Source organism: Giraffa tippelskirchi, chromosome 8 (assembly GCF_054371585.1).
Source record: "Giraffa tippelskirchi isolate mGirTip1 chromosome 8, T2T-mGirTip1v1.2.pri, whole genome shotgun sequence".
In the NCBI taxonomy this organism is placed as follows: Eukaryota; Metazoa; Chordata; class Mammalia; order Artiodactyla; family Giraffidae; genus Giraffa; species Giraffa tippelskirchi.
Genome location: NC_137282.1, coordinates 29,121,087 through 29,148,620, shown reverse-complemented (window position 1 = coordinate 29,148,620; position 27,534 = coordinate 29,121,087). Strand labels below are relative to the sequence as shown.

General features: G+C 44.0%; 1 protein-coding gene across 4 annotated transcripts in view; it reads right to left on the bottom strand.

Annotated features, from left to right (window-relative positions):
• Positions 1–27,534, bottom strand: part of IRF2 (interferon regulatory factor 2) — an 86,721-nt gene that overhangs the window by 28,273 nt on the left and 30,914 nt on the right. For all 4 annotated transcript variants that reach the window (XM_081521878.1, XM_081521880.1, XM_081521879.1 and 1 more), the window contains 4 exons: positions 13,941–14,036; positions 5,387–5,486; positions 3,842–4,018; positions 3,487–3,533 (listed from right to left, as the gene is read on the bottom strand). In XM_081521878.1, the coding sequence (XP_081378004.1) occupies positions 3,487–3,533; positions 3,842–4,018; positions 5,387–5,486; positions 13,941–14,036 (420 nt within the window). The remainder of the gene's footprint in view (positions 1–3,486; positions 3,534–3,841; positions 4,019–5,386; positions 5,487–13,940; positions 14,037–27,534) is intronic.

Below are 27,534 nucleotides of genomic sequence, written 5' to 3'. Positions count from 1 at the left end.
TAAGAGTGCGCCAGCATGCTCAGAATATTCTTTCCTAGTTAAAACTTCAACTCAATCAACTATACTGCAGTGAAAAAAATAATTTAAAGAAGAATAGTATTAAAAAAAAAGAATAGTATTTATTCAGTTATCTTTAAAAAAAATCAACTTTAATTGAAGGAAGACTGGGAAGAACTTGTTTTAACAGCAAATTTTCATACCTAGTTACTACATGCTTGTGCTTAGTCGCCCAGTCATGTCTGACTATTTGCAACCCCGTGGACTGTGCCAGGCTCCTTTGTCCATGAGACTTCCCAGGCAAGAATACTAGAGTGGGTTGCCATTTCCTTCTCCAAGGGATCCTCCCGACCCAGGGATCCAACCCACATCTCCTGCATTAGCTGGCAGATACTAGCCACCAGGGAAGCATACATATAAGACAAGTTTTCTCTATAGAAGAAACCTACCTAGTCTATTCAGTTGCATATATGCACAGGACATACGAACTCAGATCTTAGGTGTTTTGACAAACAATAAAAAGTAATGTATGAATTCTAAACAACCTGGGGAATGAACTTTGAACTGCTCTACAGAAACATTCAATGAACACTATGCAGCCATGAGCCACAGCACTTGGGAAAGCCTACCAGCCTCCTCCATGTTCCCAGTCTTTGTTGTAAGAAAGATGCAAGGGGATTTATATTCAAAAGTTAAGTTGTGTTTATTTCCAATGAATCACTTATCTTTTGCTGAAGGAACAATGTCTCTCTGAGGGACACAATTCAGGTACTAAGCAAGCCTACATCACAGCAGGATTTCTCACTGTACCCTCTCCTGGGATGGAATTAACCCACATGGCTGCACCTACGAGGAAAGCTCTCACTTGCTCCCCTGTGTCAATGTGGGGCCTGGCCACACAGAAGACACTGTCATTGGTGACGGGGCTGCAGATGACCTTTACTGCCGAGAACACCATGTGTCATCAATTCTCACGCTGATGGAATTGTGAGGGGCACATTCCTCACATTTCCCTACGCCTGAAATAAGACGTGCCTTCTGATCAATTGTGTGTGTCAGGATTTCACTGCAAGCAGTTTTTCTTGCTTACAGATAAAAAAAAATAGTACATCTTACAATCATTGGCATCTAATAGTCATTGCTTCTGGTGGATATGTCTGAGCAAAGTCAACTGAAAAGTGAGCATCTGTTACTCCATTTTTATTTCTCCATTAACTGAGATTATGAAATTTAATCCACATTCTAACCCTCCACTTCCTCCCCATATATTTATTTATGCATCTACCTGGTCAACAAATGCTCATCTATCTATGCAGTGATCAAATATGTATTAATTATCTGTTTTGTACCAGTGACTAAGGTAGATGCTGTGAAAATATTAATAGCAGTAAATATGATAGAGTTGTACTTAAGACTGTAGAGGATTCTTCAAAATTACATATTTGTGGAAGTTATACTTTTCTGACTAAACAAGAATAATCAGAATGTAGGCCCTAAAAAAAATCCAAACTGTGGGAAATTTGATACAATGAATAACAAAATTTCTTCAATTGCAAGAAAAAAATAATTTTTTGAAAGTAATCTAGTGGAAACCCATAGGTTAAAAAGACTTGAGACATATACAAAAATCACAACATGTCAACTTCGTATGATTTTGATTCAAGTGATCAGTTTGTATAAAAACTATGAAACTTAGCAGACAAATTAGAAATTTTTAGCACTGACTGGATGGATATTTGGTGATACTGAAGAACTACTATTAATTTTTTCAGAGGTAATAATGATTCTGGATTATTTTTAAAGAGCACCTGTCTTTTAAAGATATTTATTGAAGTAGCTGTGAAAGAAATGATGTTTGGAATCTGCTTTAAAATATTGGGCTGAACCATATGAAATTATTTCTGTAAGTCAAAAATGGTTGAGTATCTGCAGTTTCATGCATATAGGGAAGTGGACAGAGGTACTAATGTAATAAAATATCCATGAGCTGATTGATGTTGAAATCGAGGTGATGGTCTATGAAGTACATTTGACTCACTTGCCTCCTTCCTGTGTGTATAAAATTTTTCCATAATAAAAAGTTAAAATGAGGCCTATACTGTGCTATATTTAAAGTAAGGCACCAACTAAAAATACTGAAAGTGGAAACTAGAGGTCTCACTACTGAAACACTCTAGCTAAAATATTTCTTTTCCATTGTAGAAGTAAATGTGTCTGAAATTTTAACCATTTACCTAAGTTTTCCCCTCTAACTACCTTCACAAGTCAAACTGAAGTCCATTTTTTGTGTGTGTTTTTCCGACTATTTTGACTCAGTGGTCTGCTTTTAAACATTGTGCTATCTGGATAATTTGGATTCTCCTTCAACAGTTATTCTAGAGTAGTAATCAGAGTACTTGGAATCACTTGTAAGTTCAGTTCTAAGTTACCATGTGAAGTTGGCCACATGTCCCGCTGCCCCTGGGCCCGTGTCACTCAACCCTCTCACGCCACCGTCTCCTCATCTGCAAACAGGGGGCACTGAACAGCCCATCGTCTCTCCATGGTCTACGGGCCCAGACTGCAGAGTCTGCTCTTTGCTTAGCAACTGAAGCTCACCTTCAGTTTCTCACGGGACATTTGGCGATTCTCTGGCTATTGAACAAGGGCCACCCAATCAACACACAAAGACCCTCCCAGGGTAGGGGGTTTCAGACCACACAGCCGACGGAAAGGCTCACACGCACAAACACATCCCTACGGGAGACCTTCGGGAGTTATGAAAGCTAGTTCTATGTTGAGATTCACACAAATAGAGGGCTTGAACAGACCACAAACTAATAGTCTATCAAGGGAAAAAATAAAAAAGAAAGAAAGAAACATATATTTATATGTGTGTGTGCATGTGGGCTCAGTCACTCAGTCACGTCCAAGCCTTTTGCAACCCCACAGACTGTAGCCTGCCAGGCTCGAGGTCACAAAGAGTCGGACACGACTGAGTGACTAAGCACACACATATATAAATGTAGGTATTTAATATAAGTATAATACCAGGGGGGCCTGGCGTGCTGCGATTCATGGGGTCGCAAAGAGTCGGACACGACTGAGCGACTGAACTGAACTGAATATACTTTAAAATATATTTAATGGCCTGAAAATATACTTGATATTACCAGATAGTAGCGGGTTGCTGGAGCTTAGCTGGAGCTAAGTCACCAGCTGGCAAGAGCTGCAGGGGCCAGATGGAGGCCTGAGACTGCCAGGCTCAGCGTGGATTTGTGAGTTCATTCATAAATCGTTCAGGGAAATTGGATGAAGCAGGGCAGGTGTGTGTACCTGAGCCTACAAGCGGGCACATGCCAAAGAGGAGACATGAAAAGCACAGAAATCTCAACAGCAAAGGAAGCAAGATTAAATACTTCACAGAGACCACATCGCTTGCTTTCATGAGACAGACTATGAATCACTAGTATGATCACAACTTTGGCCTCCTCTCTGCACAAAGATTACCTTGATGTGCTTCACTCTGTCTTCTTTTTCTGTCTTTGGTTTCTTTCCTGTGGCAACAAAAACAGTTCGGGATTAACCCATGAGGAACAGAGAGACATTTCCCCTACGTTAAATTCTTTCTGAAACTCTCAGTGCATTTATTGCTGTAATCTGTACATGGTCAAGATCCCAAACATTTCTTTTCCTTTCTTTGGGGCCCTGAGAGTCATTTTACCCAGCCAAGTAAGGGCAGAATTAACATCCACAATGGGAACAAGGGTTGTATCCTTGCTGTGGCTACGATTGTGGAAATCAAGAAATCACAAAGGCGCTATTAAAGCGGCGGTTGTTTTAGCCAGTAAGTATCTTTATCTACCTTTCTTAGAAGGTCGCTCAGACATAGGCAGCATCCGGTAGACTCTGAAGGCATTGTTTCCTTTCTTTATGCTTTTGTCCTTGACTTCCTCGATGTCAGGCAAGGAGTTCATGGCACATCGGAAATTCGCCTTCCACGTTTTCGGGTCAGGTTTATCTATTCCTGGTTGATGCTTTCCTAACGAAACAGTCGAAAGAATGAAGGTTAAGAAAAAAAAAAAGAGAGAGAGGGAAAATTATTTCCAGAGTAAAAATTTCTGGAAACAGGATTGCCGGCAGGTCGTAGAGAGAATGCTTTTCATTCCAGGCCACGCCTACAGTGAACAAACGTCCTGGTTTGTTCTGAGCTGAGACGGTTCTTGGGATGCGGGAATTTTTGCTTTAAAACCCAACAGTTCCAGGGCAAACCGGAACAGAATGGTCACTCTGGGTCTACAAAGCAGCTTGGGAGAAATTAAGGGTAGAAATCGATGTGGAGAATCAAGGTAAGGAAAAGAAAAAGCTAGGAGGTCAGGAGGGTTTCCCTGGTGGCTCAGCTGGTAAGGAATCGGCCTGCAACGTGGGAGACCTGGGTTCAATCCCTGGTTGGGAAGATCCCCTGGAGAAGGCAACGGCTACCCACTCCAGTATTCTGGCCTGGAGAATTCCATGGACTGTATAGTCGCAAAGAGTCAGACATGACTGAGCAACTTTCACCTCACTTCACTTCAGGAGGCCAGGAGAGCAACAAGCATAGGTCACTGGAAGGTCTCTTTTTCAACAGACTTTCAAATAAACAGCTCCCTAGTTAAACTATATTATAAATAAATAGCTATATAAATGAAGAGCAAATAAATAATAAGAAATAAATAGTGAGTAAATAATAAAAAATAAACAGCTAAATAAATAAATAGTAAGTAATAAGAAATACATAGCTAAATAAATAGTAAAAGAAACAGCTCTCTAGTTGAATTATATTATAAATAAATATAATCTCGATCACCTTTGGGGGAGATAATTCGAAACAAATCAGTTCTACATCCCCCTGGTACACACCTGGCGAACTTCATCAGAAAATCACATTTATATGGCTGAGTTCCTTCACTGTTCACCTGAAACTGCCACAACATTAATCGAATATACCCCAATACACAATGTTTTTGGTGTTAAAAAAATTTTAAAAAAGAAAACCACATGTCAAGGAAATTTAAAGACTCGGTTTCTATGGAATGGGTGGAGCTTCACTTCTGAGTGATGAAGTCTATAGCTCATATGTCCTGGATGTGTCTGGAGATAAGTCACAGGTTTACCAGCACTATCTTCATGAAACCATAAGCCAGGGCATTTCATACATGCAGTAAAAATAAAAAGAAACAATAGCTAACAGTCTATCATATAACTGAAATTTGCCAGGAGAGCAGAACTTAAATATTCTCAACCAAAAAACAAAGTACACTTTAAATATCCTGCAATTTAATTTATCAGTTATACCTTGATTTTTAAAAAGCATGAAACCAACAAAAAAAAGCAACAGTGACAGCTTCTGGAGATGATGCGAGGTTCATACCTGTATGGATGGCCCAGTTTCTAAAGAGGGGTGCATCTTTTTCCACATCCCACCCATGTCTAGCAGCATGCATCCAGGGGATCTGAAAAATCTTCTTTTCCTAAAAAAAAAGAAAAAAGTAAATAAGAACTGCAGCCAAGGGTTTCAGGCCATCATTGTCGAGGGTTCCAGCTAGTTTTCGCTAGTAAGACTCCCCACTAAGTAAAAATCACTGGGTTTGCTGAATGCCTATGGTAAACCAAACCTACTTCCTCACTAAGACCCAAACCTTGACCGTCTACTATGTGAGATTGAGAGGCAGGTGGAGTCTGGTAGGCTAGAAATAAATTTCAAGGTCAAAAGTGATGATTTGGGAAATGCCAATGTGTTTCATTATCTGTGCCTCCTTTTTTACAGGACCACAGGTAACCGGCCACTGACTGAAATGTCTATGGCTTATGATTTATTTCTGTCACATGGTAAAGAGGAACTCCCGGTGTCTTAGGTAAATTAAACATCAGGCAACTCTAGCACAGAAACATATACACTAGCATATGTAAAATAGACAGCCAGTGGGAATTGGAGGTATGATGCAGGGAGCTCAACCCAGGGCATGGTGACAAACTAGAGGGATGGGATGGGCTGGGAGGAGGGAGGCTGGCTCAAGAGGGAGGAGACATATGTATATACCTATGGCTGATCGATGCTGATGTATGGTAGAAACCAACACAACATTGTGATTATCCTTCAATTAAAAATAAAGAAATTTTCAAAAATTAGGCAACTCTCCAAAGCAATACTCATTTCACTACTAAAGGGAAGTCGGGGTGTCTGAGGCCATTGTCAGAGACTGAATATCTCAATCTGCTCATGCAGCCAACAGAAATGAAAGATTTTGTTTTAGCGACTTCCCTGGAGGTCCAGGGGTTCAGTTCAGTTGCTCAGTTGTGTCTGACTCTTTGCAACCCCATGGACTGCAGCATGCCAGGCCTCCCTCTCCGTCACCAACTTCTGGAGTTTACTCAAACTCATGTCCAGGGGTTAGGACTCTGAGTTTTCATTGCGGGTGGGTGGGGGGTGCGGCACAGGTTTGATCCCTGGCTGGGGAAATAAAGATCCCAAACAGGTGGCATGGCCACAAATACATAAATAAAATAAAACAAAATACAGAAGTTAAAAAAAAACAACTTTAAAAGATTTTGTTCTACTCCCTATGTGTCTACTACCCTGTCTGAGGAGAAAGCAACAAATATAAACAAAGATGTACCAATTACATGAGGATGATACTGCTTTTCTGAAGAAAAGTCCCCCAAGTACAGTTCTTGTCATAGCAGACCTTCTCCATGTCTCTTACATCCCAACTCAAAACTGCTTAAATCAACCCTGGCAAACATATGACTAGAAACTGGTGCTTTGGAAACAAAATAGTAGAATTACTTAGGTGAAACCCAGTTTACTTTGCATGTTCACACGGTCTCAGTTTTGTTTCTTGCAACCCCCCGAAGGAGCTGTGTATATGTTACTATTTCCGCTTTACAGTTAAAGAAACTGAGGAACAGATTTAAATTATCCATTCAAGGAACTCACGGTAATATTAGTAAATATCCAAATTCAAAACCTAGGTTATGTGATCCCATATTCAATCACTGACTCACACTGCCAGTTGTCTCCCAGAGTTTAGATTTAGATTTCCTGACCTACAACAGATCCGCTGACTTGGATTCCATGGAGATTAAAGACCAAGAAAACTGTATTTTTTTTAAAGCTCTCAAGGTAGGTCTGGTCATTTCTAGGGATGGGGAAAAAAAATCTTTGCACAATACATTGGAGCAGGAAAGTAAATGTCAGGAGGGATTTTCCACCACTTTGGTTTCACACAATGAAAGATACAAACGGGCCCCACCGACCCAAAAGGGACTTGGTGCCTCCCCACAGAACCAATCACAAAGCCTGAACTAAAAATATGTCAGAACATTTGAGGGTTCCCCAGAACTGTTAAAGGGGAAAATTCCATATATATATGAAACGTAGTCAATAAAGAAGAACTGAAAGTGAGAGGTTTTTCATAAAACCCTCCGCGTTCACGCTGTATCATCCACTGAGAGAGGGTAAGGTTTCAGGTTGGCCAGTTTCAAAAGGGCGGTGATCTGAAGAGGGTCAAGTGAAACTTTACTTTTTACGGTAGATGAATATCAGAGCGCAAAATCACTCAATACAGTTTTTAACATTCTCAGGAAAACAAAAAACAACAACATAAATTTATCTCTGAAAGAATGTTTCCTGAAGTACACAAACAGAATCTAAAGGTTTATGCTTAAAGATATGCACCCTTAAAGAATCTGACTCTTGTACTTTTTTCTAGATCAAAGGAGATCTGGGGTGACACAATCTGAAATCAATCTCCTGAGACACAAAATCGATCCTGATAAGTAGATCTTTTCAAGCGTGTGTGTGTGCACAAGCACACACAACTTAGTGAATCAACAACAGCAACAACACACACACACACCTCCAAACCTAGTCTCCAGAAATCATGCCCAAATCATGAAACCTCCATGCAAGTTAATGACTGAACCTAGCAATCACCCACGATGAACCCCCTTGAAATGGGCAAAGGACCTGAATAGACATTTTTCCAGGGTGGCTGCACACACCGTGTATGGAAGGGCTGAACACAGAAGCAGAGTCCACTTGTATTTCCATATGGAGAGACCTCTGCCCACCTGTAGGCAGGAGAGATAAGCCCGGCTCAAGTTGAGAAGAACATCTGAGATAATTTTGAGCAATGCAGAACAAACATACCTTGGCCTCAAGTGGAATCCGGCCTTCTTATCTCCCACGGCCGCTTCACTCCCCCAATATTTATAAGATGTTCCAATGTCGCTTGCTATTTTTGTTTGGACTTCTCACTGTGTTCTGAGATGGCCTGATATTTACACAAGTACAGCTGCTTTCAAAGTGCAGAGCAGGAAAAGGTCAGAATTACCCGATGACCTCCAGGGCTCAGGGAGGCGGCCTTGGCGCCTGGGTCCAGGCAGACCTCCCGGGAGAAACAGGAGCCTCAATAATCAGGGTGGGAATCAATCGAAGTGATGAGAACAGTGAACCTGGATGCCGCCTCCTTCCTTCCTCAAGAAACAGCCCAGGGAAACCACAAAATCAAGCATGAGGACAAATCCAGAACAGACCCGGTCTCTTCAACAAGCCAATGGAGACACGGCAAAAACGGAGCGGGCGCTGCTCCCAGTCAGGAACCAAACACAACCCGGGGGTCCTGCTGTGGCTTCTGATGGAACAAATAAATCCCAGGAAGGTATCTGGGGGAGAGTCAAGGTATTCTGACGAGGATGGGGCAGTAACGACATTTTAAATGATGACTGCTGCTGCTGCTGCTAAGTTGCTTCAGTCGTGTCCGACTCCGTGCGACCCCAGAGACGGCAGCCCACCAGACTCCTCTCTCCATGGGATTCTCCAGGCAAGAACACTGGAGTGGGGTGCCATTTCCTTCTCCAATGCAGGAAAGTGAAAAGGGAAAATGAAGCCGCTCAGTGGCCGACTCCTAGCGACCCCATGGACTGTAGCCTACTAGGCTCCTCCATCTGTGGGATTCTCCAGGCGAGGGTACTGGAGCGGGTTGACATTGTTGTCTCTGTAAATGATGACTAATTATGATTAATTTACGATTATCCAACTGGTAACGGTATTGTGAATCCATAAGAAAATGTGCCTGGGTCTTACAGATATACCCAGTCAGGGAGTTGCTTTAATCACTTCCCAACACACAGATTTTTTAACTCTTAATAGTTGTTCAACCTAGATGTGAGTTTTAAATCTAGAAGGGAATTTGCTACACTATTCTTTCTAGTCGTTAGATCATTCAAGCATACTATGTATATTTGCAAATACTCAAAATAAAAAGCAACTGGCCCAAGCCACAGCCCCTTTCAGGAGCTAGGTACAATGCTGCTGTGCAAACCTCCTCACCACTCCTCCAGAGGAATCCAGAGCACCTGTTCCATCAGCCCCCACTCCCTCATGTATTGGAAGCAGGAGATGCAAACAAATTCAAGGCATTAATCAGCCACCTATTTATCTTCCCTGGTGGCTCAGTGGTAAAAGAATATGCCGGTTAAGCAGGAGGCACAGGTTCAATCTCTGGGTCAGGAAGATCCCTGGGAGAAGGAAATGGCAACTCACTCCAGTATTCTTGCCTGGGAAATCCCACGGACAGAGGAGACTGGTGAGCTCCAGTGCACAGGGTTGCAAAGAGTCGGACACAACTGAGCAACAGACTTTCATTCACTTCCCCACCCCTTCATGTATTGGAAGCAGGAGATGGAAACAAATTTAAGGCATTAATCGGCCACCTATTCATCTCTTACTAGGAATGCACTGGGTATGATGAAGTCTCCATTTGAGAGCGATGTGACCAGTGCCAACTCAGTGTTCTTGAGTCTAATTATCTCAAAAGAACAAAAAGAGAGTCACCGATGTTCCTCCCCTTCAAGTAGCCATCCTTCATCCATTCATTCTCAGCACAATGTTACCTGGAGCCTCCAGGGTGTCACGCCTGGCAATAGGCTCTCAGCGACGGTCAAGCAGCCCTGGTACGTGGCCAGCCTGGAGTGCCTCCCCATAAGCACCAAGCCCCGAGGACAGCACGGCTTTTCTAAGACTCACAACAGCCTTCAGCAGAAGAGAATTCGGGATGACCTCAAACCACTCAAAATACAAGTAGGGATTCTTGGGCTTATGAATGGGCAGGGAATAACAGTGGGGTCTGAATGAAATATTTATGCAGACAGCCGAATGCCAGCAAGCCTAAGTTAGCAGAAACCTATAAATAGATGCCCTGGGGAGGTGTGGGTACAGACAGGAAATGCCCCGAGGCCACCCAACATCTACAGTGACTACAGCTACAGGGTGTTTCCGTCGGCGTTGGGCCCTCAGGCAGCCCAGGAGCTGTGGGCACAGCATCGTCCTAGGAGGTGCCATCTGCTGCAGCCACTGCCCCCTCTCTGTCCTTCAGCCTGGCCCATGCCCAGCCCAGCAGAGGACAAGGTGGTGGAGATCTCCTGTCCTTCTGCACCAGGGAAGGCACTCAGGAGCCAAGAGCCAGGTGAGTAAAGCTCCACACGAAGGATTGCCTGAGAGGCACAAAGTGTTCAGCTGCACCAAGAAGAATCCATTCACTTTCTGGTCCTCTTTAGAGTCCAGTGGACTGCAAGGAGATCAAACCGGTCAATCCTGAAGGAAATCAACCCTGCAAATTCATTGGAAGGACTAATGCTAAAGCTGAAGCTCTAATCCTTTGGCCACCTGACACAAACAGCTGACTCACTGGAAAAGACCCTGATGCTGGGAAAGACTGAAGGCAGGAGGAGAAGGGGATGACAGAGAACGAGATGGGTGGATGGCTTCACTGACTCAATGGACCTGAATTTGAACAAGCTCTGGGAGATAGTGGAGGACAGAGGAGCCCCTGCACTGCGGTACATGGGTTCGAAAAGAGTCAGACACAACTTAGCAACTGAACAACAAAATCCAAAATACACAGACAGGGGGGATGGAGGACAAGGTATCTCAGTGGACAGCCCTGGTGAACAAGTAGCTCCTGAGAGGGGGTGTGAGCTTCCTTGGGCTGTCATAACAAACTGCCATCCACTGAATGGCTTAGCACCACAGAAATGGATCCTATTATTTTTCTGTGGAGGCCAGAAATCCAAAATCAAGACACCAGCAGGGCAGTATCCCCTCCAAAGGCTCTAAGGAGAATCCTCCCTTGCCTCTTCCAGCTTCCAGTGGGTCCAGGTGTTCTTGGCTTATGGCTGCAGCACTCTAGTCCCTGCCTCCTTCTCCACTTGGCCTTTTCCTCTGTGGGTGTGTCTCCTCGTCTGTGTCTTTTGTTTTTTTAAGATTTTTTGTTTTTATTTTCATGCAGACCATTATTTTAAAGTCTTCACTGAATCTGTTACCATATTGCTTCTGTTCTATGTTCTGGTTTCTTGGCTGCTAGGCATGTGGCTCTTGGCTCCCTGACCAGGGATTGAACCTATACCCCCTGCATTGGAAGGTGAATTGTCTTAACCACTGGAACGCCAGGGAAGTCCCTCTTCTGTGTCTTATAAGGACCTTTGTCATTGGATCAGCCCACCAGATAACCCAGGATGATCTCATCTTGACATCCTTAAGTTTACTTACGTCGGCCAAGACCCTTTCTCCAAATAAGGTCACAACCACAGGTTCTGGGGGTCAGGATGTGGACATATCTTTGAGGGGGGCTACCATTCAACCTGCTACAGACAACAACAAACTGCAGTGTATTAAGAGCCCACTTGCAGAAGACATGGTGATGTTCGAAGCACGCCACTGTGTCAAAGCTAGCCAAAATGGGTGGGTGGGTTTTGAAAAGGAAAAAGCAAAGGCAAACAACTGACTTCTCTTCAGAAATCAGAAACATCTGCTTTAATTTCACATCCTAAATCAATATAGGCAGTATTACCTGTTCTTCAAAATATAATCCTCCTAAACCTACAAGCCTTGGTTTCCTTGTCTGCAAAATGAGAAAAAAAATCTACCTGATGACTGGTTAAAATTCAACATTCAGAAAACTAAGGTCAGGGCATCTGGCCCCATCACTTCATGGCAAACAGATGGGGAAACAGTGGAAACAGTGACAGACTTTATTTTGGGGGGTTCCAAAATCACTGAAGATGGTGACTGCAACCATGAAATTAAAAGACGCTTGCCCTTTGGAAGAAAAGTTATGACCAACCTAGACAGCTTATTAGAAAGCAGAGACATTACTTTGCCAACAAAGGTCTGTCTAGTCAAAGCTACGGTTTTTCCAGTAGTCATGTATGGATGTGAGAGTTGGACTATAAAGAAAGCTGAGCGCTGAAGAACTAATGCTTTTAAACTGTGGTGTTGGAGAAGACTCCAAGAGTCCTTTGGACTGCAAGGAGATCAAACCAGTGCATCCTAAAGGAAATCAGTCCTGAATATTCATTGGAAGGACTGATGCTGAAGCTGAAACTGCATTACTTTGGCCACCTGAAGCGAAGAACTGACTAATCTGAAAAGACCCTGATGCTGGGAAAGATTGAAGAGGGGAGAAGGGGACAATAGAGGATGAGATGGTTGGATGGCATCACCAACTCAATGGACATGAGTTTGAGTAAACTCCGGGAGTTGGTGATGGACAGGGAGGCCTGGCGTGCTGCAGTCCATGGGGTCACAAAGAGTTGGACATGACTGAGCAACTGAATTGAACTGAACTGATGACTTGTTTCTTTGGAAGAGGCTAATTACAAAGCCCCTCCAGGATACAAACCTAAAACACTACAGACACAGCAAGGCTGGAAAAATATATTGTTTGCCCTAAGACCTTAAAATATAGGACAGGTCATTTGAAGTGAGCATATGCTTTACTTAAAATATTTCTGTTTACTTCTATGCCATCTTGTTTCAGAAGGGACTCGTTTAAATAGATATGCAAATACAACACACCATTACATTTAAAATAAATGAAAAAAATAGGTAAACAAGGAAGAAGGAAAAAAAGAAATAAGATTGAGAGATATCTGAGAAGATAAAAATGAAGCAAGGAGTAATATTCATACAAAAATTACGCTGCAATATTTTGTACACTTGTTAGGAGCGGCCACAATCTGGCTGTCAGCTCTCAGCAAGTGATGCAAAGGTAAAGCCTGACTTGCTAAATTATTCATCGTGTCCTTAAGATTAAAAACACAGGGGGAGGTAGAAGAGGAAAAAGACACTTGCTCAGAAGAACCGTAATACTCCTGGTAGTGGGAAAGAAATCGCTCCTGGGCTGTCTTAAAGAAAGCATGATGTAGTCATCGCTTTTCTAGATTATAACTGAATGTTTCCAGGTGTTCTTTATTTTTACATCCAATGGCTTCCTGATTCATCCCCTAAGAGTCAGGATCAACTAAACTGAGAGCTTTGAGGTTGATAAAAGTAAGAAAGTATTTATGTACATATGTGGGAGGGGGTTGTAAATGACAGAATACTGCTTTTTTCGGACAGGTAGGCACACAAACAGGGTTTCATAATAAAAGTAAAAGCATTTTTTTTAAAGACAAAAACAAAAGTTTTCTTTACATAGAGAATACTGAAAAGAAAATCAATATACTCCCTTCCCAATAGAAAGCCCTAGAGTTCCATGTCCTCCAACCCTAGAAAACCAGGCAGGAGAAGCAAGAAAGAATATTCAGAAATGGACAAGGGTAAGAAGCACTGAATAGAAATACAGCGAGATGCTTCCCACAACAGTCATTCACGAGACCAGAGCCTTAACTCAGGGTCAAGGCTACAGTCTGAAGTGATGATAAATCTTCTATTGATGATTCTCTGATATTTTCATAATCATTTTTGCTTGGTTGGTTTTTGTAATAAATCAGCATAATATTTTGTACACAAAGAACAATTTTGCTCGAGGCAGTCCACACGCAGCTGCTTTTAGTAGGGATTTCTCTCACACAGACACACGCAATCACATACATATACACATGCACACACGTACGCACACACTTACTACGCACACACTTACCTTGCTAAGCCACTTCAGCCCTGGTATCATATTTGAGTTGATCTGTTCTTCCAGCCACGGGCGCATACGCATCCTTTCCACCGGCATGGTGTCTTTCTGCAGAACAGCAAACACAACATCAGGCATTTCTGCTGCTCACTGTCATGTCCACAGGTGAAGTCTGACACCATGCCTGACAGACTGTATGCTCCTTTTCCTCAAAATCACACAGCTTATGTGTACCCGGGGGCCGGGGGGCTACGAGAGCGTATTAGGGGCTTTGCCCTGGAGCATCCTGCCCCACTCATTCCCGAGGGGCTGTCTCCGTGGGGCGATGTGGAGTGAGGGCCATGCCTGCTCTCAGCTAAGAGGGTCCCATGATGCAGAAACGCAGCCAGTCAGAGGGCTCGGATACCTAACGCTGGGTTTTGCACAAGCATGCTCAGTTGCGGCCAATTTTTTGTTATCCTATGGACTGTAGCCCACCAGGATCCTCTGTCCATGGGATTATCCAGGCAAGAATACTGCAGTGGGTTGTTAACTTCCTCCTCCAGGGTATTTTCCTAACCAGGAATCAAACCTGCATCTCCTGTCTCTCTGGCATCGGCAGGCAGATTCTTTACCACTGTACCACCCTGGGAAACCCTAACCCAGGGTCTTACCCGCTCCCAACTTGGCTGTGTTTACAGCAGATACCTTCAGTGTATCAGGTACCCAGAGGACCAGTACCCTTTTACAAGTACCCTTGGGCATCACCTTTTTAAGTGCCAAGGGTGGACACAGTAGCCATTCCTTTGGGATATCTGAGTTATTGACAAGCTTTGAAATCCCAACACAGGCATGTTTGGGTAAGCTCTTAAGCTATCAGTTCATTTGGTTCCAAGGTCTTTTGCCAATTAGCCATCCCCTCCTGATGTAGCCTGTCTCCCCGCAGAGCACACCAGCCTCCTGCTCTGGCTTCAGCATCACTTTTATGTGAAAGCATCTCTTATTCAGAGTGCTCCCTCAAGTATCTTTCTTTACTGCTACCCGCTCCCTCTGACCTGGGGTCACCTCTCCTCCACCAGCCCACATAACGCCTCTCCCAGCTCCTTCCAGATGCATTTCTACACAGTCTATCCCTCGCCCACCTAAATATACCCAGAGCGGGATCACTGGTTCATCTTCAGCCTATTTACACACAAGTTTGCATTCGATGCAAAAGCAGAGACAATGGCGACCAAGTCTCCAGTTCCATAGGACTTATGGACAGTGGGACATGACCCTCTTTTCAACCCTTGGCTGCCTCATCTATCCTTGGGTCATCTTCTCCTCCAGAAATGAGCTCTGGATATTCTGTCCCGATGACTTCGGGCTGGGATGGTCATAGTCTCAGTAACGCTCTCTTCCAGCTCACAGAGGTCTTCCTGTCTCCTCTGTGCCCGGCCTGCAGCTCGCACCAGAGGGCAAGCATCCCTATGAGCCACGTGGAGCTGCACTCTCTGCCTGTAAAGCCTATTTCGACTCTAGAATTAAGCCTAGCCCTTGCCTTTCCCTTGGACCTTTTCCCCACTTCTGACCCACTCGCTGTCACAGACACCACCTCCTCCTCGCTCCTCTTTCCGGCCTCGCCAATCCCGAGCCATTCTCCAAGACCCGGTCTCCACCCTCCTCCCCACAAGGCCTCCCAGACACTCCAGCTGCAGGAATCCCTCCTCCTCCACGTCCCACAATACCCACGATCTTGTACTGCTCATCGGAAAATCAAACATTGCTATAGGGCAGCTATTCTAAGGTTGTGTTTATTCTTACTAACTCTTACCTTTTTTAAACGGAAACTTTTCAGCTGTGCCCACCCTCTCCTCCTATCCAAAGAGTAAATTCACTGAGAGCAGGAGCTCCAGCTCTCAAAGGTCTTTGGATAATCCTACAAACCCTAAATGCAGCCGTCCGCCGCAAGAGAGGTCCAACACAAGGACCAGTTCTGAAGGTCAGCCAAGATGGGGTCACCACGGCAGGCTGGCCCTGTCCACTCATCTGGCGGCTTCAGGTGTGACAGGAACCGCTGGGACACTCCGAAAGGACGTGGAACAGCCACAGGGAGCCCCACACGGCTGCTCTGAGTGGGTCTCAAGCTGTTCCAATCGCTCGATCCCTCATCCACCCACTCAGAGGTCATATATCAAGAGTGATGTTCCAGGAACAGGAAGGAAGGAGATGGTCCCTACCATCTAGGGACCCCCCAGTTTAGCAGGAGACAGGGGACAAGACAATTCCCACAGCCCAGGGCGCCTCTTGTGTACAGAATGATAAGCAGTTGTGGACAGTTCTGGAAGCATGGGGGAAAGCTGTTCACATTAGATTCACTGGGTGACCGTGCATGGTGAGGGCTCTACCCAGCTGACCCTGGAGATCTTCGTTCTTAAAAAGATCTCAAGACACAGAGAGGGGGCAGGTAGGTCTGGGCAGTAGAGAGGGGAGAGGAGGTGTGGATACGAGATGACAAGCTCTTCCGGAGGGACAAGATGACAAGCAGAACCGCTGTGGCCCAGGAACCTCTGCAGCCCTACCTTAGCTCAGCAACACAGAAACACACCCCTGCTTTCCATTTGTAATTTATAACATGTTCCTCCCCTATTTTTTTTTTTTCCCACAAACAACCCATTTAGGAAAAAATGGTCACCTGAAGTAAGGCAAAAAACTTTCTATCTTTAAAGCCTGTGTGGGGAAATACAATCAATCTTCATTATTCGAGGATTTCATATTTGCAAATGTACCTACTCACTAAGTATATTTCTATCACCCAAATTGATCCTTGGGGTGTTCCCTGGCCCTTCACAGACATGCCCAGAGACGTGAAAATCCTGAGTCAGCTGGTGCACACGCTCCCAACTAAGGTCAAACCGGTGACATCCTGCCTTATTTCAGCTCTCACACTATAAATACGTGTCCTTTTCACAGTCTATCCAGTGCAACATTTTTCACATTTTCCTGTTTTTCGTTGGTGATTTTGCCATTTAAAATGGCCCCAGAGCGGGCTGTCTGAAACGCTAAGTGCAAGAAGGCTGTGACACGACTTTTAGAAAATACGTGTGTGAGATAAACTTCCTTCAGGCACGAGTTACTGCTTGTTGTCTACAAGACGTATTAAATATGGAGTCTTTAAAACAGAAACATGTAAAACAAGATTACATATCAATGAGTTGATGAAAATGTGACCAGAGGCTCACAGGAACCTAATGTCTTTGGAGAAGAGGGAAATCTGGACACAGACACACAGAGAGAGGGGCTTCCCAGGTGGCTCTGCGGAACAATCTGCCACAGTGCAGGAGGCGCAGAAGATGTGGGTTCAATCCCCGGGCCAGGAAGCTCCCCTGGAGGAGGAAATGGCAACCCACTCCAGTATTCTTGCCTGGAGAATCCCATGGACAGAGGAGCCTGGTGGGCTACACAGCCCATAGGGACTCGCATCGAGTCAGACACAGCTGAGAGACTGAGCATACACGCATGCACACAGAAGCCCATGTGCACACACGGTCACGGGGGGGCAGACAGCCACGTGAGGACAGAGGCAGAGGCTGGAGGGATGCAGCCACAAGCCAAGGACTGCGTGCAACCACCAGAAGCTGGAAGAGGCCAGGAACGACCCTCCCCCGGAGGTTTAAGAGGGAGAATAGCCCTACAAACACTTTAACTTGGGGCTTCCAGCTTTCAGAATTGTAACAGAATAGATTTCTGTTGAAGTCACACAGTTTGTGGTACTTTGTTATGGCCACCCTAGGAAACTTAACACAGAAGATGCTCCGAGTGAGGTGACAGGTCTCCTACTGTCTACAGTTAAAGGAAGATCAGGGCAGCAGACAGTGCAAAGACCCCGGGGGCAGGAGGACCAGCTGCAAAAGGCAGTCAGCAACAGGGTGACGTCAGAGACAGGCTGATCCCACAGGCCTGGAAAATCATGCTTAGGATTTTGGTCATCATCCCAAGAGTGAAGAGAAAACTAGAGATTTACACCAACCAATGATATTATCAGTGTTGTGGATAGTAAAGATAAGAGCTGATTGTAAAACCTAGACCAGGGCTCCACCAACACTAATGCACATACAAATCTCAATTCAGGAGATCTAGGTGAGCCCTGGGATTCTCAGCTTTTAACAAGCTCCTAGGTCACTGGACCACACTCTGAGGAGCAAGGCTCCAGACTCACTTGGTTCTTGTGCGAAGAGTCTGGTTCTTCTTGCTACAAAGTCTGGTCATCCCGGCAGACAGCCCTCCTCCACTAGTCTCTGTGCATCGTGTTCTGCAGCATCATCCACCTGTTGACCCAGTCCGTTTACACACTATGTCTCTCTAACAAGGATGCAGCTTAGCCAAACCTCACTGTTTACTGCTCACCTAGCCAAACTCTATGGAAATCCCACATATAGAAACTATTCTAAATCTTTAGACCGGACTGTCATAAATTATAAGCAGATTTTTAGGAAAAGCAAAAACAGCAAGTATCTGATCAGAGTAGGGAAAACTCTATTATCAAGTGCTTCACTTATTTCAAGTTCCATGGTGTGTGTGTGTGTGTGTGTGTGTGTGTGTGTGTGTGTGTGTGTGTGTGTGAAAAGCAAAAACAGCAAGTATCTGATCAGAGTAGGGAAAACTCTTATCAAGTGCTTCACTTATTTCAAGTTCCATGGTGTGTGTGTGTGTGTGTGTGTGTGTGTGTGTGTGTGTGTGTGTGTGTGTGTGTGTGTGTGTGTGTGTGTGTGTGTGTGTTTTAATGGCTAGGACATAACCCTTTTACATGGAAGCACTTCCTCTTTCTTACTGGATTTTAGAGCCTGGCTCCCCCTCCCACACACTAAACAGGTAATGAATTACCAGTGGTCTTGCCACATGACCGAGAATAAAAAGGTTGCCATTTGACATAGATTTCTCATGACAATCAGAGGCTGAGTATGCATCTGTGAAAGGAAGGGAAGGTGGAACTCAACATGGAATCTAGCCCATGCCTACGAGGCTTGTGTTGTTTAGCTTCCAGCAGTGAAATTCAAGGTGCTAGCTGGGTCTTCCTTCTTTGATGCAAGTTTCCCTTGGGAACAAACACTCAGGCCACAGGAAACCTGAACAGAGCTGAAAAAGTCAGGGAACTCCACAGGGAAGACAAAGAGGTGCTATTTTTGCCAAGAGGACCGAAATACATCAGAAACTGGGACCTTTGTGTTCCAGTCCTGACTTTGTTGTTACTACTGTGCCTCCCTGGGTTAGTCACTCCATCTCTCCAGTGGACACTTTAATCATCTAGAGAAAGGAGGGGTTTCACAATGATAATTTCCAAGGTTATCTGTGACTCTAGGAATCCTTTTGCAACGTAAAGGCTCATAATCTGATTTATCTTTTTTTGTAAGCTTCATTTCCTGTACACTGTGCATTAAAAGTGAAATACTTAAATTTTATGGTTCTATAAACCTAAACATGGGCTTCCCTGGTGGCTTAGATGGTAAAGAATCTGCCTGCAATATAGGAGATTCAGGTTTGATCCCTGGGTTGGGAAGATCCCCTGGTGAAGGGAATGGCTACCCACTCCAGTATTCTCACCAGAAGAATTCCAGGAACAGAGGAGCCTGATGGGCTACAGTCCATGGAGTGGCAAAATAGTTGGACACGACTGAGTGACTACATTTTCAAACCTAAAATATGAAGCATCTATCCTCAAGCTTGACTTTGAAAAATCAGCTATCCTAACATCTTTGTGATTTGGGGTTGGGATCATCTTTGAAACCATGGCATTGACTATATATCAATTCAGTGCATGGCAAGTATTTAGAATATTACGGCCCCCAGTGCTGCTACATAAAGGCACAAGAGCTGTTCACTGTGATTCATGGGACGAACTCATATCCCCCATGAGGCTGACAATGCTAACTTTGGTCCTGGTTAGTGCCATTAACCGAGATCTTGAATTTTAACCTAAATAGCTGCGGTTTGGCTCTTAGAATAGTAGGCCACTTACTGAGCACTTACTACATGCTAGCCATGAAAACCAAGGTTTTCTGTGAGCTTCTCACTTCTCTTCAATCCCAGAAGGTAGGGACTTTATTACCCATATTTCAGATGAGGGGATAGGTTGGGGAACTGCCCAAGACAATCTGCTGATCATTACAGGTGCCCAGACTCTCATTCAGGTCTGTCTGCAATGCCAAGGCTCAGAAACCCTAACATCTGCCTTCCTCTTGCTTCAGAAAACACTCAGATGGTCTTTTAACTGTTCTACTTAGGGAGACTTTCCCAACCCCTGCTCTGATTTGCATACCACTGACATGTTAATCATCCTAAAACACCACTTGTATCATGTTAATGTTCAGTACCAGAGACTTCTAAGGTCCTTGCTGGATTTAGAGAATAAAACTCTAGGCTGAGAGAGGGGGGTTGCTTCTGGTAATGGCATGGTAGGTAATTCAGACCTAACTCCCCTAGTGAATAACTAGGAAATCTGAACAAAGTGTGTTTTTTAAAATATGGTTAGAAACATCAGAGAACTAAAAAGGTGGTAAAGAATCAGGAGGGCAAGATCTGGGGGAAGGAAGGAACACAGGAAGGGTAAGCCTGATATTTGGGGCTGCTCTTCTCCAAGCCTAGGAGCAACTGCTGAACCCAGAGAGGAAGCTGCAGGGCTTTGAAGCTGAGCAGGGCTGTGGACACTTCCAGTGACCAGGGGCATAAGAACTGAAGTCAGGAGCCAGCTAGGAAAAGGGAGTCCTGGGAACTCCCCACTCCCAAACACGAAAGTCACGTAAGGTATAAAACGAAATGGAAATAGACTAGCCTCAAACATTAAAGCCTGGCTTTGATTAATCTCAATCCTTTATCAAACTGAAATGATCTGGAACTACCAGAAGTCACCTTAAAACATATCTTGAGGAAAGATAACATTATCCTAATATTTATATTCTATCTGGTGTTTTTACGATGGCCAGCATTCAATCAATATAGCTAGGAATCTGAGGATGAAAGACAACAAAATAGAAAACCAAGGAAAGCAGTAAACAATAGAAATGGACCAATAGGGATACATACACAGATTTTATACAGATCTAATGAATACACAGACACCAATGTTTCCAGACATAGTCTTTAAACAGTTAGGCTTAATACATTTAAGGAAATAAACAACAAGATGGAAATTTTTTTCAGAGAACTGAAAACTATAAAACTGGAAATTCTACACTAAAGGATAACTATTGATAATTCTAAATAAGAATTCAAGGGGGAGTTTACCAACAGATTAGTCACCAAAAAATGTGAACCAGAAGACAAAACAGACAAGAATGAAGCACTGAGACAAAAGAGTGGGATATGTGTAATCAAGGATCAAAAATCCATAACACTGACAGATTGTATTTTAGACCTAAAAAGTTCTGGTGGTTTAGTAGCTAAGTTGTGTCTGACTCTTGCGACCCCATGGACTGTTTGTAGCCCACCAGGCTCGTCTGTCCATGGGATTCTGTCCATGGGATTCTCCAGGCAAGAACACTGGAGTGGGTTGCCATTTCCTTCTCCAGAGGATCTTCCCAACCCAGGAATCGAACACAGGTCCCCTGCATTGCAGGTAGATGATTGACCGAGCTACGAGGGAAGCCCAGAAGGTCTAGACACTGGTAGTTGGAAGTTCTACAAAGATAAGAGTGAAGAATGAGGTAGAAGCAGTATTTCAAGAGATAATGATCAATTACCATCTAACCACAAATTTAATACTCACTACAGATCCCAAACGCTACTATAAATAAAGCCACACCTAGGCATAATGTAGTACCTTTGATGAAAACGAAAACTATAGAGAAAACTCTTAAAATCAGCAGAAGAAAAACGGGTTCTTGAAAAAAAAAAAAGGCTCATGACCGTCAAAACACACAAAACTCAAGAGGCCTTATCGTGACTACTCAACAGAAACCATGGAACACAGATGATGGAAAAGATGCCTTTAAAGCACCTGAAGCAGGACTTCCCTGGCGGCCCAGTGGTTGGGACTCTGCATTTACACCGTGTGGGGCGTGGATTCAGTCCCACTAGGATCCCTACATGCTGTGTATCGAGACCAAAACAATTAAGTTAAGATAGATTTTTTTTTTAAAAAAGCACCCAAAGAAAATAATTGCTATTTTTATATGTTAAATACAGTGAAAATTTCCTTCAGGAATGAAGAGGAATAAAGGCATCTTCACTTAGAGGCAAACCTAGAGAACTTCTACCAGCAGCCCTGCCGCACGTCAGTTCCCAGTTACGTCACAGATGGTGGGTCACGGCGTGGTAAGAGGGCAGGCAAAAGCCTGGGAGCGAAGTTGCTGATAAGCACAGGGCTTAACTTTGATGCTGTGTCACAGAAGCCAATCACAGTGGTGCCCAGGCCCATTGCTTCTGCAGCTACATCATTTGTTTTAAATATGCCTGTGCAGGCTTCTTGTTCTCCCCACATAGCCATGCACCAGGCCTCTTACCAACCTACATAAACGTCACCCTCCCGACAAAAGCCAACTCGAGTCTGTTTTCACCCATTAACCCTCTCTGACAGTTCTAACCACTGGACCCTCCCTCCTGTGGATGTACTGTCTGCAGTATCCATTCATCCAGGGTACCCCCAAATATTTATTCAGCACACATTATCACGAGGAACTGTGCTAAGGAGAATTCAAAGACGTGTAAGACACGATTACTACCCTCGAGGAATTAGTAAATTAACTGGGGCATGAGACATAAATTACATAAAGCTAACTAATAATACTATAATTATCATAATAAAAGACTGCAATAGAGATCAGAAGGCAGTGGATGATTAAATGCTAACTAGGTGAATTCATTCATAAATCATTATTAGATGGGTTCCTAAGCGAAAACTTTATGGTACAGGAAGAGTTTACAGGGTAGGGCGGGATCACTTACGTAGACAGGAGGCTGCAAGCCAAGTCAGGCAAGGTAAGCGTTGGTGTTTATGGCCAAAGCAGAACTAAGGAAGCCCTCTTTGCTAATGTGGACAGAGCAACTGACTCACATACCAACTTGGGGAAGTTTCACAAGAGTCAGCCAGCATGTGAAAAGCACCGACTAGATAGCTCATGTATTAATATATTCATCGCAAACCCTCACAATAGCCCTTGTCAGTTAAGTATTACTATCCCCAATTTAGAGATGAGGGAAAGCCTACCTTACAAAGGTACATTTAAAAAAAAGAAAAAAAAAAAGTGTACAAGTCACCCAAGCCTCCAGATTTGAATCTGGGAACCAAGATTTGAAGCCAGGTCTTGCTGGAGGGTCTCAAATGCCCCACTAGACACTGGGCTTGTTTGCAGGGGTTACTGAAAAGTCCTGAATGGCCACGTTTCATCAAGAACCAAGCACCACTCCACACATGAAGGCAAGGAAGCCAGTGGCCAGAGCTACTGCTCTGTCGAGGATGGTGGCTATGAGGACACAGGAAAGGAAAAACACACAAGTGGCGATACACTCGTAGGAATATAACACAGCAATTTTTAGTGGTAATTTCTCCTGGATATACAGTCATTCAGTTCAGTTCAGTCGCTCAGTCATGTCCGACTCTTTGCGACCCCATGAATCACAGCACGCCAGGCCTCCCTGTCCATCACCAACTCCCACAGTTTACCCAAACTCATGTCCATCGAGTCGGTGATGCCATCCAGCCATCTCATCCTCTGTCATCCCCTTCTCCTCCTGCCCCCAATCCTTCCCAGCATCAGGGTCTTTTCCAATGAGTCAACTCTTCGCATGAGGTGGCCAAAGTATTGCAGTTTCAGCTTCAGCATCAGTCCTTCCAATGAACAACCAGGACTGATCTCCTTTAGGATGGACTGCTTGGATCTCCTTGCAGTCCAAGGGACTCTCAAGAGTCTTTTCCAACATCACAGTTCAAAAGCATCAATTCTTCGGCGCTCAGCTTTCTTCACAGTCCAACTCTCACATCCATACATGACTACTGGAAAAACCATAGCCTTGACTAGACGGACCTTTGCTGGCAAAGTAATGTCCCTGTTTTGTAATATGCTGTCTAGGTTGGTCATAACTTTCCTTCCAAGGAGTAAGCGTCTTTTAATTTCATGGCTGCAAGCACCATCTGCAGTGATTTTGGAGCCCCAAAATATAAAGTATCTCACTGTTTCTACTGTTTCCCCATCTATTTCCCAAGAAGTGATGGGACCAGATGCCATGATGTTAGTTTTCTGAATGTTGAGCTTGAAGCCAACTTTTTCACTCTCCTTCCACTTTCATCAAGAGGCTTTTTAGTTCCTCTTCACTTTCTGCCATAAGGGTGGTGTCGTCTGCATATCTAAGGTTATCGATATTTTTCCCAGCACTCTTGATTCCATCTTGTGCTTCATCCAGCCCAGCGTTTCTCATGATGTACTCTGCATATAAGTTAAATAAGCAGAGTGACAATATACAGCCTTGACGTACTCCTTTTCCTATTTGGAACTAGTCTGTTGTTCCATGTCCAGTTCTAGCTGTTGCTTCCTGACCTGCATACAGGTTTCTCAAGAGGCAGGTCAGGTGGTCTGGTATTCCCATCTCTTGAAGAATTTTCCACAGTTTATAGTGATCCACACAGTCAAAAGGTTTGGCATAGTCAATAAAGCAGAAAGGGATGTTTTTCTGGAACTCTCTTGCTTTTTCGATGATTCAGCGGATGTTGCCAATTTGATCTCTGGTTCCTCTGCCTTTTCTAAATCCAGCTTGAACATCTGGAATTTCACGGTTCACGTATTGCTGAAGCCTGGCTTGGAGAATTTTGAGCATTATTTTACTAGTGTGTGAGATGAGCGCAATTGTGCAGTAGTTCGAGCATTCTCTGGCATTGCCTTTCTTTGGGATTGGAATGAAAACTGACTTTTTCCAGTCCTGTGGCCACTGCTGAGTTTTCCAAACTTGCTGGCATATTGAGTGCAGCACTTCCACAGTGTCATCTTTCAGGATTTGAAATAGCTGAACTGGAATTCCATTACCTCCACTAGCTTTGTTCGTAGTGATGCTTTCTAAGGCCCACTTGACTTCACATTCCAGTATACAGTCAGTTCAGTTGCTCAGTCATGTCCGACTCTTTGTGACCCCATGAATCAAAGCACGCCAGGCTTGCCTGTCCAAATCCTGGAGTCTACCCAAACCCATGTCCATCAAGTCGGTGATGCCATCCAGCCATCTCATCCTCTGTCATCCCCTTCTCCTCCTGCCCCCAATCCTTCCCAGCATCAGGGTCTTTTCCAATGAGTCAGCTCTTAGCATCAGGTGGCCAAAGTATTGGAGTTTCAGCTTCAACATCAGTCCTTCCAATGAACACCCAGGACTGATCTCCTTTAGGATGGACTGGTTGGATCTTCCTGCAGTCCAAGGGACTCTCAAGAGTCTTCTCCAACACCAGTAATACAGTAGTCCTTCCCAAAACCTAAGTTTCTCTTACATGACATCCTATGCTCCTCACATTGACTTTTATGTACTGTTTTGAAAAAATTAAGAATTTCAGTTCAAAATTATGTGAACTTAGAGGAAGTTGGAATTGAAAATTAAAAATCACCATTACCATGACTGTTATCATCATCATCTTTATCTCTATCACACTGGTTCAAGCCCTTACTAAGAATGACATACCAATGATTATAACACACAGTTATACTTTGCAATACTTTCTCTTGACCTATAGCAGCATCCCACACTGTATGTGCAATTATCCAAAGAATCAAAAATAAAAAGATTCTCTTACCCCATCCTAGAACTACTCAATAAGAATCTCCAGGGCTTAAGAATCTGTTATTTATTTTTTTAATTTTTTATTTTGTATTGAGGTATTGAGATTAACAGTACTGAGACAGTTTCAGGGACTGTCAGGGACTCAGTCATATACATATATACATGTATCTATTCTCCCCCAATCTCCCCTCCCATCCAGGCTGCCACATAACACTGAGCAGAGTTTCATGGGTTATACAGTAGGTCCTTGTTGGTTATCTATTTTAAATAGAGCAGTGTATACCTGTCCATCCCAAACTCCCTAACTATCCCTTCCCCCCACACCCCCATCCCCTGGCAACAATAAGTTCATTTTCTAAGTCTGTGAGTCAAAAATCGGTTATTTTTTTATTATCCTAGGATACTCTATATGCAGGTAAGTGTATGTAGTGATACATACACTTAGGATCATTAGCCAATGGCCTTCCAGATTTCATATGGTTAGTAAACAACTGAGTCATGGGAAAACAGGGAGGCCAATGGTGAATAGATTTCCTCATCAATGGAATACAACTGCACATGAAATTAAAAGTCTAAATACCTCTAAGTATCGCAGAGCCAGTTTCCCATACTGAGAATTACCCAAACTACCATTTTGCATATTCACCACTGCACACCCACAAATTTATTATTAGGCATGTTTTCTATACCTTTTTAGAAGACATTACCAGAGCTCCTTTACAAAAATCTCCCTATTTCTGACCACAAACTACCCTGGCACCTGAAACAGGGTGATTTAGCCTCTGAATCACAACCGTAAGCTGACAGAGATATTGACTTACAGCCTCCACACGTGTGCTCGAAAGACACCAAAATATCTCTGGTTCTCAGTACTGCAGGTGAGCCAACGGTCATTCTAGAAAACAGTTCTCAATGTAGCCAAAAGAGAACAGAAGGTCTCCACCCAGGGAGGAATCCTTGAACATCCACGGCACATGTCACGTCTGTGCAGATGTGCGCTCACCCAAGAGAGGTCCACCTCCGCCCCCCATGCTCCACATCCCTGCTGCATCTCCCAAGAATGCCCACTCTCGGGGCCCACTCCTTCCCAGACACAGCTCCCAACCACTTCACTGCAGATGGGTCTCACTGCCTCCCTCTTCTTGTTTGCTCACGTGGCAAACATTCAGGACTGGGCTGAATAGTTGTTGTTTAGTGGATAAGTTGTGTCAGACTTTTCTGAGACTCCATGGACTATAGCGTGCCAGGCTCCTCTGTCCCTGAGATTCTCCAGGCAAGAATACTGGGTTGCCATTTCTTCCTCCAGGGGAACTTCCTGACCCAGGGATCAAACTCATGTCTCCTGCTTGGCAGGCGGATTCTTTACCACTGAGCCTCCTGGGAAGCCCCTGGCCGAATGGTACCCAGGCATAATAATAATACCATTATAGACTTATGGTTTATCACTTCACCAGAAATTTCAAACAGTCTCTGTCTTTTTTTGTTTGTTTGTTCCTTCTCCATCAGTGCTTCTTGTTCTCCACGGGAGCACTTTAAGATTTTTCTACCCTCACTTCCACACTCATTGATTCCAGCAAATGATTTTGCCTCCCACCCCAGAGAGAAAAACAGAGGTCCCCACTCTTCTTTCTGAATGTATGACTCCCTTCCCTCTTCATCCTTCTTCAGACCAAGTGGGTGGTAATGTTCACTCTGCAACAGGAAATGTGGAAGGTTTAAGAGGAGAAATACTTAGTATGATCATCTCTGGGTCAACCCATGATGCTGCCAGTGGCCTAGAAATGACCATTCTAGGTGAAGTAAGTCAGAGAAAGACAAGTAGCATATAATAGCACTTATGTGTGGGATCTAAAACAAAATGATACAAACGAACTTATTTACAAAACAAAAATAGACA